Below are 13,208 nucleotides of genomic sequence, written 5' to 3'. Positions count from 1 at the left end.
CCCCCCCCCCCCCCCCCCTTTTTTTTATTACAGATCTGCATAATTCACGTGGGTCAGATTTTCAGGTCGGAAAATCCGGAATTCTGGATTAATCGGAAAAATCACATCCCTGAAAATAAGAAAACACTGAATTCCCCACTGTGGTATGATAAAGGGATAAGACATCTAGAGCATGTAATGTAAGGCAGTAACTTTATTCTATTCCAGGATCTAGTGGCACAATATGGAATTAGCAATAATAGATTTTTTGAATATCAATAGTTTAAATCCATAATTCAGGCAAGTGCGAGACAGAACTATCCTTTAGTCCAGACCAAAACTTCTGGATGATTACAAATCCCTATCTGCAACTCATACAGTATAACAATCTCCATAGAACACACTAAACAGGACAAAGGATGTTCAGAATGGGTCTTATGCAGTCAAACATCTACCTGAACTGCTCAGGTAACATATCTGATAGTTAGATACATGCTATGTGGCATAAGATATGTGAAGTTCGGTCAGGGCTGCGCTGAGCTGCCTCAGGGGTGTGTGGGGGCCTGTGGCTTGACTTTGGTTTCTCAGATTCTGGGCGGGCTGGGCCCCCCTGGACCCATCCTAGGGCTGGACAGGGTTGTCGCTCCCCCACTTACAATGCTGTCCTTTCATCACTTCCCAGGAAACTCAACAAACGTAACCTATTGGCCTCAGGTGAAGATGCCAACGATGGTCGTTCAGTCTTGGCCTCCAGCATATCTAACGACCATAACGACTGTCATTACAACAGCCAGGAACACTTACGAACCAGCAGTATCGACGATCCTGGCAAACGATCCAGCTGAGGTTAAATAGCTTAATTTCCCTACTAGTCAGTCAGAACTGAAGAAGTCCTTTGGATGAGGGACGAATCGTCTTCTAGTATCTTCAACCAAGTCCAGTTGCCCTTGACTTTAACCTTCTTTGCATAACACCGACACACCCCAAAGCACAATCCTTCCCCACACAGGATCCCCGTACAACCACCAAGCATCCAATCCGAGCACCAAAATCCTGAGGAAACACACCTCAATCCGCTCAAAAAGGACCAGCCCGCACCCCCAACCCACCCTGTCAACCCCATCTCCACAGTCCCCAAACCCTTCAAACAACCAGCCAACAAACCCCTCAGAAAACCAAAATACCATTATCAGGATGCCCAGCATCCACACAGGACAGAGCCGCACACCAGCCCAGTCCAAGCTAATCGCGACATACGGGTGAGCCAACCAACATCACCCCGCTACCAATCTAATGCCACACAACAGCCAACTAACGCGCTGCACAGGGTAGATGCCAGCCGGCACCAGCGCGAGCCAAAACCACCACCCACCGACACCAACAACCGTGGCTACCCCCTCCTCAGCGGCGGCGCGCCGAACACACATAACAGGTCACACAATTGTGTCCCTGAGCAAGACACTTAACCCATAATTGCTCCAGAGGTGTGCGACCTCTGACATGTATAGCAATTGTAAGTGGCTTTGGATAAAAGCGTCAGCTAAATGAATAAATGTAAATGTAATGGAGTGATCTGAGATGAATGAGAATTTATCTATGAGTGTGATTGTCTCAGAAAGAGAAGTTTAGGAGGAAGAGTAATACATCTGCATGAAGGCTTATCTTGTGGTGTACATTTTCTGTTTGAATTCCTTTAATATTTTTATTTTGTCTGATAGCAGCTGCTAGCGGTTCTATAAAAATGGCACATAGCTAGGGAGAGAGTGGGCAACCCTGCTTGGTACCCCTCTGAAGACTTGGAGAAGTATGATCATTTGTCCTGACAGAAGTTCTTGGGGAACTATTTAAGATTTTAATCCAATCTATGAAAGAGTTTCCAAATCCAAATTTAGGTAAAGTAGCGAATAGAATCTTCCAGTTTACTCTGTCAAATTCTCTGCATCTAAAGCCTAAAGTCTATCTAAATAAAATAAGGATTATCTAAAGAACCAACTGTAGTTTCAGGTTATGAATAGCGGCATAGTCTATTACATTAAGTACCCTGCGTGTATTGTTGGTGGAGTGCCTGCCCATAATAAATCCTGTTTGGTCGGGGTGTATTATACCAGGAGTGACCTTCTCTAGTCTTCTTGTTAGGGTTTTGCAGATGATTTTAAGATCTTTAAGAGGTGATATTGGGCGATAACTGGGCAGAGTGTAGGATCTTTGTCTTGTTTAAGGAGCAGGCTGATATTAGCAGAGTTCATTGTTGGAGGCAACATGCAAGTACCCCTAATTTGCATTATCATACTATAGAATGTGGGCACAAGTATTTCCCAGAATTCCTTGCAGAATTCAGCCGGAAAACCATCTGGCCCAGGGGCTTTATTATTTGGCATATGTAAGAGAGCTTTATGGAATTAAGCCATTGAAATAGGTGATGTTTTGTGACGTATATAACTTTTTATAAAAATCTCTAAATGCATTGTTGATTTCTTCTTGGTTATGAGTCATATTCCCACCTGAGTTCTTTAAGGAGGAATTTGTAGTCTTTGCAACTGAAATTGGGTCTTTTTATCAATATTTTCATTCAATCAAATTTTCTCATTCACCATGTGCTCCTGTGTGGAGGCAGCAAGGGCAGTCTCTACTGTTTTCATTTTTTGTTCTAGTTCTAATTCACAAGATCTTCCTGTCTTTTTTTGTATGATGAATAGGAGATTATTTTACCTCTCATGTAAATGCAAATGCTCTGTATTTGTATAGCACCTTTCTAGTCTTTTTGACCACTCAAAGCGCTTTTACACTACATTCAAGTTTAAATTTTACATCTGCATCTACATTCAACATTCACACACATTCATACAGTGGCGGAACAGCCACCAGGGGCAATTTGGGGTTCAGTATCTGAAGTCCCCTCCTATTATAAGAGCTGTGTCTGAGTGAGCAGAGAATGAGGTGAAGAAAGCATGATAGGAGGGGTCGTCAACATTGGGCCATAGATATTAGCGATGCATAAATAGGTATTTTGAATAGAAATGTTAACAATAATAAATCAACCCTCTGGATCTATAGTAGTGGTATTATGATTGAAGTGTGTTTTTCTATTTATCATAAGTATTAAACATTATGAAAATAGCGCAGCTGATCGACGTGTAAATGGCGGACAAAGAGTAACATTAACAAAAGAAAGAAACAGTGAAACAAAAACAGAGGAAAATACACAACATTATCGAACAGTCTAGTCAGATAACCACAGTATACTGTTGAGACCTGCACTGTATTTTAAAACTATTAACCTGCAATATGTCACAGAGTAATTAACTGAGAGGGAATGGAAGAAAAAATTATCGCATAATGATACAGTTCACCTGTTGCTAGATTTGGTTCTTAGTAGAGCCAAGGAGTGGCGCATCAGTCGCGGAACAGCTGGCCATCAACGTAAAGTTTATCCACCGCGATGACAGCCCGTGATCCATCTCCTATAAGCTTCTTTCTTAACGGGAACAGGACTCGGCGTTGGTACAGGATCTCCCGGGGAAACTGGTCATTTATGCAGAAGATGGTTCCTCTCCGCTCCCTGCTGCGCCTTTAACCAGTTCCTTCTGCTTGAAGTGTTCAAACTTCGCAACGATGGGCCTGGGCCTCTGGTTCTCCTGTCGCCGTCCTCCCAGGCGGTGCACCCGATGGAAGCCGATGTTCTTCACGGTCTCGGCCGGGTGCTTCAGCTGATTTTGAATGGAGCTTTTTACGGTCTCCTATGGGTCTTCATACGCCTGCTCCGGGATGCCCGAAATTACCAGATTATCCTTCATAATACGAGCCTGGAGATCGAATATCGCTTCTCTAAAGTTTTTATTTTCTGCCGAGAGCCGCGTCATTCCTCCGTGAGGGATTTTACCAAACCTTTGAGGACCTTGTTTTCTGACGCCAACTCAACAACCTGTTTCTGGCTGAACTCAAGGGATTCCCGCAGAGCCTGAAACTCTTTCTGAAATACTTCCACCAGAAATAATCGGGCATCAAGGCTAGACAATTTCTTGTCTATTGAACCCAGGATTTCTGTGAAATCTGCGCCTTGTGAGAAGACTGCTCCAGGTGATGCTCCAGTTGAGTCTTCAGTGCGCTTTCCCTTTGATTTCCCCATGACCACTCGGTGAAAACACTGGTCAATTTAAACTTCAAGGTCCTCCAAACACTCGTGTTCGAGGTCCTCCAGAGCAATTTGACTGTTAGTATTTGTTAATTGGCTTAAATTGGCAGAATGTTTGTTTTAATGAAATGTTTGTTTAGCTGCACGCCGCCATGTTTGAATTGCATCAAGTCTCATGAGTCTATGAAAGTTCGCAGTCATCCAGGTCATAGTTATCCAACGAAGGGTGAGATCAAGGGCATCTGGACTTGGTTGAAGATACTAGAAGACGTTTCGTCCCTCATCCAAGAGACTTCTTCATTTCTGACTGACTGGTAGGGAAACTCAGCTATACAACCTCTGGGATCGTTAGCTAGGATCGTCGATAGCGCTGGTTCGTTAGTGCTCCTGGCTGTTGTAAGGACAGTTGTTATGGTCGTTAGAACCACCCGTGGCCAAGTCTGAATGACCATCACTGGCATCTTCAACTGAGGCCAAGAGGAAATGCTTATTCAGTTTCCTGGGAAGTAATGAAAGGACAGCATTGTAAGTGGGGGATAAGTAGTGGCGTAGACCCACTCCTCTGTTGAACAACGGCCTCTCAACCCGGGTGTAGAGGGCTTCCTTGACCCCTCTTTCAAACCAGCACCAAACTCACCCAGCTCACTGTGCCAGCCTCCACCTGTCAGTGAACCACAAAGTTCCTGACTGACAGGATTCAGCAGGCAAGGCTGGGGAACATCACATCCTGGCACTCGGACTATTAGCACCTGCGCCCCCCAGGGGTGTGTGCTCTCCCCCCTGCTATTATTCTCCCTCTACACCAACGACTGCACCTCAGGAGACCCATCTGTCAAACTCCTGAAGTTTGCTGACAACACAACGGTGATGAGTCGGCCTCCAGACGGGAAGTTGATCAGCTGTGGAGATGATCGTGGACTTCAGGAGGAGCCCCCCCACTGCCCCCCATCACCATACTCAACAGTGTCTGCTGTGGAATCCTTTAGGTTTCTGGGTTCCACCATATCCCAGGACCTGAAGTGGGAGCCCAACACTGACACCATCATCAAGAAGGCCCAGCAGAGGACGTACTTCCTGCATCAGCTCAGGAAGCTCAACCAGCCTGAGGACCTGCTGATCCACTTCTAGACAGCCATCATCAAGTCTGTCCTCTGCCCCTCCATCACTGTCTGGTTTGGACCTGCCACCAAAAAGGAGAGGAGCAGACTACAATGGACAGTCAGGACTGCAGAAAAGATCATTGGTGCCAACCTGGCCTCCATTCAGGACTTCTACATTTCTAGAGTCAGGAAACGGGCAGGAAACATCACTGCAGATCCATCTCACCCCGAACACAACCTGTTCCAGCTCCCACAAGTCAGCACTCTGATGAACAGCTGATTCCTGACTCACAGTGTCAGGAACAATTCCTGTGTAGTAACCCAATAACTCAGCCACCTGTTTACTTTATTGTTTTACTTTATTCACCATTCTCTATTTCAGTGCTGTTCATATTGTTAAATTGTCATATTGTATGTACATCCTTTGCACTATGCTCCATCGTGTACATGTATGTGTACCTGTATATCACATCCACCTGCGACATGTACATAATTAATGATAATAATAATTTTACTCCTGCATCCTTAGCACTCTGCTCACCGAACTGTCAATATGTCTACGTTGTTTTTGTTTCTGTTTTTAGTGTCTATATTTGTGTTCTCTACACTGTAGCCTGTGTCTGATTTTATTATAGTGTTATTGTAGTATTGGATGAGAAAGCACATCGTGAGCAATGTACAATCCAAAGTCAAATTCCTTGTATGTGCACACATACCTTTAAAAAAACCTGATTCTGAGTTCACAGTTAAGTTGTACTTAAGTCGAGCACACAGTGACTTCAGACTCGACTTGAGACTCGTCCTCTAAAGACTCCAGACTTGACTCTGACTCGAGGTGCAGGACTCGTGAAAAGTGTTTAATTTTAGGAAACGTCTGATGAGCTTACTTTTATTCCCCTCTGCTTTAGCCACATGTGAGAGAGGACAACAAACACCGGCAGCTGCTGGGCCATTCATCATAAACTTTGGTTTTAAAACCTCATACAGCAAGACCCAAACAAAGAAGAACGCAACATAGGTTAGTAACCTGAGGTTAGTGAACTTGTTTAGCTCAGCAGTGGCCATCTAATGTTAGCTTGCTTCTTGCTTTAGCTACGATTCACGAGAGGTTAACTCTGACTGTCATTCATTATGAAAAGATGAGTGAGCGTTTGTTTGCTTGCCAAACCTGTGATTGGCTGGCTGCCATCACGTTAATTATTAACGTTGCAAACAGGTTGCAGGTTTATTGTTGATCATGTAATGTTACAGTTTTATTTAGTAATAACGTTACACTGGGTTTGAGAGTCTGGGGGTGTGTTGACTTACAGTAGTTAATAAGCTGTAATTAATTGCATTGCGCATTACATTGTGCTCTGTTACAGTTACAGGTTACAGTTATAGAATCCCTTATAGCTATGCAGTGTTCTAAGCAGCCTGGATTGAACGCAGTAGGTACAACATACAACATTCATTATAACCACAAGTGACCTAGGAAATGACTTGGACTCTAGCTCAGAGACTTAAAACTTGACTTGGACTCTAGCTTTGTGACTTGAATCTTGACTTGGACTCAAGCATCGAGATTTGAAACTTGACTTGGACTCTAGCTTTGAGACTTGAGACTTAACTTGGACTCTTGCTCAGAGACTTGAGACTTGACTTGGACTCTAGCTTAGAGACTTGAGACTTGACTTGGACTCTTGCTCTGCCAAACATCAGAAGCTGCAAAAGTTGAGGTCTAATAAACCCTGAGTCATCTGGGCATTGGCGTCTGATTTTAGAAGTAGTGAAACACTCCGCTCAATTCACATCACTGATAATGTGTACCAGTGCCCACTGCATGTGGATCACAATTAGGAGATAAATCACATGTTTGAGATCGTAGGTCAAAATCTCATAATCTGACTTTGTTACTCAGTTTATCCTGTCTTGACCATTTTTATTTTTGTGGTTCCTAACGTCTCACAAACATCTTTCTTGTCCTGGCATGAATGAGGTTTTATTGAGTAGAGATACTTCATTTAACTTTTTATTAACAATCTCTTAAGTGTGGGGAACCATTTTGACAAAGTGACAACGTGTCAGAGTCTTCAGGATTTGTTGTTGTATCTCTGTGGTTCTGATGCCGTAGATGATCGGGTTAAAACAGCTGGGAAAGAACAAGTACATGATGCTGAAGAAAACCCGAACAGCTGCTGGGAGACCGTTTCTGATCCGATATGACAGGAAAGCGACAAGTATGATGGTCAGGCTGACAGCCATGACTACAATGTGGGTGACGCAGGTGTGGAGAGCTTTGACACTTGACTTGCCAGCACCTAGCACAGAACTGAATATAACTATGTAGGAGGAAGTGATAATGATGAAGTCAGTTACCGGGATGACAAACACTGAGATCAACCCCACCAGACTGTTGACGGCGGTACTTCCACAGGCCAGCTCCACCAAGGCCATGTGCTCACAGAAACAGTGATCTATTGTGTTTCTGAAGCAGAATGGTAATGATCCTGCCAGACTCACTACCACAGAGACTATGAACACATTTCTGATCAGAAGTGGGATCACAAACTTGAGGAATCTCGGTATCGCCATGTGTTCATGGTAGTAGAGTGGCGTGCAGATGGCAAAGTAGCGGTCCAGTGCCATCCACAGCAGCAGAGAAGACTGCAAAGCTCCCAACAGATGAACAAAATACATTTGAACCAGGCAGCTGCCCAGAGAGATTCCTCTCCAGTCAAACAAGAAATTCAGCAGCATGTTTGGGACGAAGAACAGCGGGAGGCTCAGGTCCACACCTGCCATGGCAGCGATGAGGATGTACATCGGTGAGTGGAGGCTTTTCTGCGTAATGATGACATACAACAGCAGGGAGTTGGCAAATAGCGACACAACGAACATGAAGAAGAAAGGGGTGAAGAGGACGGGCCTCAGCGCTCCGAGTTCGTTGAAGCCGTCGAAGATAAAATATTTGTGTGAGGAGACGTTCTCCCTCAGCGGCTCCATCCTCCCCTCTTCCTAAAATCTTGCCCAGGGTTTTAGTTTTACCAGCCTGAAAAGAGACAAAGATTTGAATAGTTAATTCTCTTCACCACAGCTGTGCATTAAATTTCCGTAATGTGGGTTCCAGTTGCACAAGAACACTTCAGAAATTTTGGTTCTTGCTGTGACGACCAATGCAACAATTTAATTGTGAAATGCGCGATCTGTAATCCAAATATTAATTAAAGAGAAGCCCTGCTATCAAAGTTTAAACTGCAATAATGGAACCTGCTTTCATTCTTAAATTGACTGACAGGTACTTTTAGAAAAGGGCTACCATTAGACAGCAACTACACCAAAGTTATTTATGAACTGGATTGTGAACTAGGAGCCCTATTCTAGGTTTTGGTGCACAGTGAATTTATAATTCAGTTAATTTATTTAATATTGTATATTTGTATAAATATTTAAATCATTTCACCACATGGTTATTTACACAATTATAAAATATAATTCAAAGTAAGGCTTAGGCTCTTTAAATACTGTGTACTCCACCCATAGTTTCGTTACAACATTCACACAATATGTATCTAAATGTCCTGCACTGTGAGGACACCTGGGCTTCTGGCATCAGTCCAGTGTAAATCCAATCTAACTTTCAGTTGATTGGCACACCTAACAGGCCTCAGTGGCTGCTGTTAGTACTGATATTATGACCTCCGAGACTTCCTCACAAATCAGGTTGGGTTCTGATTTTGGGTTAAAATTGGGATCCGTTTTGAGTGTCTCGAATTCTGTATCGCTCCTTGCTCTGTTTATATCAGCAAAGTAAAATGTAGAAAACATATTTAAAACATTAAAGGCTTCTTACTTCATTTTTTTAATTCTCACTTTTCTACAATATCTGCAAACTTGGTAAAAGTTCAGGAGAGATGATGGTTATGGTTAATGAAAATGAGAACAATAATCGCAGGTGTATGACGGCACATACGCACATACATGCACAATTCTGGTCTCCGGCATGAAAATTTACATAGGCTGTACTGTACTTCTGTCAATTTAGTCATGTATTTATGTATCATCTTGTATTTTATCTTTATTGCCGTACTTGTTTTGGCACTATACTGATGATATGTGGCATTAAGTTTTTCTTACTCTCGATGTGATATCACTTTGCACTTTAGGGAGCATTCCACTAGAATCTGAAGGCCGGCTGAGCGAGCTCAAACAACTGGGTGTGTGTCCCACCCACTGAAACCAACCTTTTGTCTTGTAAGGGCAATCTCAGCTGGGTGCAATCAGTCTTAATGCACAACACCTATATGTAATTAGACTCATACTATTTCAGTGGAACCTACCACTGAAGGGTCAGCGTAAGCGTTGGCTCCTTGTGTGAAGACCAACTTGGGTAAAGGCCAGCGAGTCCACTGAGCAAGGCCACCTACAAGAGTAGCTTTTCCTTTCCTAAGCACACCTACTCACGTAAAGCTGCCGGCTACAACTACACTCAGGACATGTGCTTCCATAATATTCCTGTTCCGGTGCAGGCATGAGGTATCATGCCATTAGGCACAGAAATAGGGCACTCCTCCAGCCTTTAAAACAGACACCACCCACATCTGTCTACTTCTCTGTTGGGTCATGGAACTGCCAGTCAACAAAGTTGACTTCATCACTACTTATGCTAACACATTATCTCTTGGGCTACTGGTGCTCACTGAGACCTGGATCAAACAAGAAAACACCGCTAACCCCCCCTGTGCTGTCCACCAATTACTCTTTCACCCACACCCCCCGACTTCCCGGGAGGTTTCCAAAAAATGGAAATTCACACAGCTGCTACCCCCGAACCAATCTGCCTCCTTCAAATATCATGCTGTCTTGGTGTCCACTCTGGTAAAGGTCTGATATACCATCTACTAAGACAAGTGGGTAACTTGGATGAGCTAGACACACTGCTGTCTTCAATCCCAAAGCATGACTGTCCGTTACTTGTCCTCGGTGACATGAACATTCACTTAGACAAATCAAACTCAGCAGACTTCCTGTGATTCCTCTGATTCAGTCCTTTGATCTAAAACGGGTTCTCAGCCCCCCGACACACATAGCAATGGCAAGGTGCTTGACCTCGTTCTTGTCTGAAACTGTGCCACCGAGTGCCTAACAGTCACACCGCTACACATGTCAGACCACTATTTAATTGAGCTCACGGTATGCCTACAGGAACAGCCCATTGTTCCAGCACTGTTTGTCTCACACCGCCGCAACCTCCACAACCTGTCTTCCACTCACTTTGATTCAGTGGTAGCGCAAAAGGCTCAACACCAAGGCTAACATGTAGCAGTCCTACTACATCTTTTCCTCTACCCTTCCAGGTCAATGGCACTTCACTCTCCTCATTTACTCCTCTCACGGAGAGCGAGGTATCAGAACTCCTGACCCATAGCCATCCCACTACATGCCCACTGGAACCAATTCCTATGTATCTCCTCCAAGCCATATCTCCTACCTTCCCGACTTTCAAAAGGGCTCGGGTTACACCCTTGCCCAAAAAGCCCTCACTTGACCACAACTCAAGTTGAGAACTATCAGCCAGTTTCTCTTCTACCATTTTTATCCAAAACTATCGAACGGGCAGTATTCAAACAGTATTCAAATAACCTCCTAGATCCATATCTGTCTGGTTTTAAGAATGCCCACTCTACTGAAACTGCTCTTTTGTCTGTCACAGAAGCCCAAAGGTTAGCTAAAGCTGCAGCCCAATCCTCAGTTCTTATCCTGCTTGACCTATCAGCTGCCTTTGACACAGTCAATCACAGGGTCCTGCTATCTGCACTCTCAGCAATGGGCATCTTAGTAAAGCACTCGCAGTGGTTTGAATCCTACCTCTCGGGGCGTTCCTATAATGTTTTGTGTCAAGGACAATTATCCTCCTCCCACTGCCTCTCCACAGGGGTGCCCCAAGGCTCAGTGCTAGGGCCTCTTCTCTTCTCAGATTACACCCCCCCTCTGGCTGATCATTCGCCCGCATGGCCTCTCTTACCACTGCTATGCAGACGATACGCAACTCTACCTATCCTTCAAGCCAGACGACGGTGTCATGATTGATGACCAGCTGTCCTTTTCAGACCATGTTGCTGCTGTCTCCCGGTCGTGCCACTTCGCTCTACACAACATCAAAAAAATCAGGCCCTACCTCAGTACGCCACCCAGCTTCTGGTACAGGCCATGGTTATCTCTCGCCTCAACTATTGCAATGCCCTCCTAGCAGGTCTTCCAGCTCATGCGGTGAAACCCCTACAGAAGATTCAGAACACAGCAGCACATCTGTTTTTTGATGTGGCCCAAAAGGACTCATGTCACTCCATTACTGAGTGACCTCCACTGGCTCCCTATGGCCTCCAGAATCAGATTCAAGTCACTAATGCTTTCATACAGAGTGACTCATGGATCTGCACCCATCTACCTAAGCGCCATAATACAAACTTACGTTCCTTCTCAGCCACTACGCTCCTCCAACGAACGTCGCCTGGCTCTGCCATCCCTTCACACAAAGCAATCCCAGTCCCGGCTGTTCTCATCTGTGACACCACGATGGTGGAACGAGCTACCACACGCCATCAGAGGAGGGGCGTCCCTCTCTGACTTCAAGAAGTGCCTGAAAACTCGTCTCTTCCGAGAACACTTCCTCTTATAACACCTCTAACTCCTAACCTCTAACATGCACTTCCTGTTCTCTTCTTCTTCTGTCCCCTACAATATCTTGTATTGATTGCACTTGTTAACTCTTACTTCCTTCCCTAGGTATTTACCCCATTGATGTGATATATGCTATGAGCTCTTACTAGTATTTATTGCTGCTCTTACTAGTATGTATTGTCAGTTGTTGATCTCGTGCTGTATTTGATGCTTTGTTGATGCTTGTATGTTGTTTCATCTCAAATGTAAGTTGCTTTGGATAAAAATGTCAAATGAGTAAATGTAAATTGTGTGTGTGTGTATGTATGCATATATATATACACTTTTTATCATTTCTGTATGTACTTATGCATCATAATTTAATGTATTTTTCTTGCAGTACTCGTTGAAGCACTCTACTAAGGATGTTAGTACTAATTAGTTATAACCACAACAGATGAAAATTAGCTTTTTATATTTTTATTTTTCTACTCTGGTACATTTACATTGAAGTCTAACTATGGTGTTGATTAATGTGCATTGTCCTTTGTAAATTAAGAAGAAAAAAAACAAGATAAGAAGTCAGAAGAATTACATTTGCATTCACCACCCTGACCTCCGTACTGTTACTTTCCATCTTGTTACATACAGTAAACACTATCTTCTATTGCCCAATATGAATTTAATTTCTAGGGTTTCTTTACTGAGAGTGCTGTATGCTGTACATATTGTAAAAACCTCAGGAAGTTTTTGAATTGTAATTTAAGCCTAGAGAAACCATTTCACAGTGAGAAAGAAAAGGGGTTTCTGTAACAGGCCTGTAGCCACTTTCTACCTGAAACATTTTCACTTCTCAGCATTCTTAAAGCTCGGCTGCCTTTGTCTTAACTGACAGAAGTATGAAACCTTTCTGCTAGTTTTAACATTTTCAATCTTTACTTTGACTCGGAGGTCAGTTTTAGAAGCTTTTGATGTTTTAACAGTGAGTAGCAAAAACATTACATTAGGAGGAGCCACCGAAAACATTACATTAGTGGAAACATTTGAGCCGTATGACTTCAGAGGAGACTGAGGAATCCTGTCTACCAGAAATACAGCAATAACATTTTTTTACAGTACGTTTGTCTGCATGGAAATGCTGAAATGTGTCAACAGCAAATATCTTTCAGGGGAAAACAGCACAACAATATCATGAATTATTCTAGCAAACAAACCTGACAAAGAGTGGATGTGGCTCACCTCTCCTCAGGGTGTTTGGTTTCACATCGAAGAGAAAACTGAAAACACACTGGAATCAAAAGATTTAGCCAATGGAGTGAAATAATTCCACTTGTTCCCAGTTCAGCTTCACTTGTTTT

The 13,208-nt window shown here is 43.6% G+C and overlaps 1 protein-coding gene across 1 annotated transcript; it reads right to left on the bottom strand.

Annotated features, from left to right (window-relative positions):
• Positions 1-7,236: 7,236 nt before the first annotated feature.
• LOC123985398 (olfactory receptor 52N2-like) lies at positions 7,237-13,126 on the bottom strand. Its single transcript, XM_046072875.1, has 2 exons — positions 13,065-13,126; positions 7,237-8,242 (listed from the first exon to the last, which is right to left on the bottom strand). The coding sequence occupies exon 2, from the start codon at positions 8,194-8,196 to the stop codon at positions 7,237-7,239; it is 960 nt and encodes a 319-aa protein (XP_045928831.1). The 5' UTR covers positions 8,197-8,242; positions 13,065-13,126.
• Positions 13,127-13,208: the final 82 nt, after the last annotated feature.

The sequence above is a fragment of the Micropterus dolomieu genome, linkage group LG17 (assembly GCF_021292245.1).
Source record: "Micropterus dolomieu isolate WLL.071019.BEF.003 ecotype Adirondacks linkage group LG17, ASM2129224v1, whole genome shotgun sequence".
Taxonomy (NCBI): domain Eukaryota; kingdom Metazoa; phylum Chordata; class Actinopteri; order Centrarchiformes; family Centrarchidae; genus Micropterus; species Micropterus dolomieu.
The sequence above is the reverse complement of the archived record's forward strand: the minus strand, read 5'-3'. Positions and strand labels throughout refer to the sequence as shown.

Excerpts from the sequence above, each read along its gene's own strand:
- LOC123985398 (XM_046072875.1), bottom strand. The coding sequence starts at position 8,196 with ATGGAGCCGCTGAGGGAGAACGTCTCCTCACACAAATATTTTATCTTC.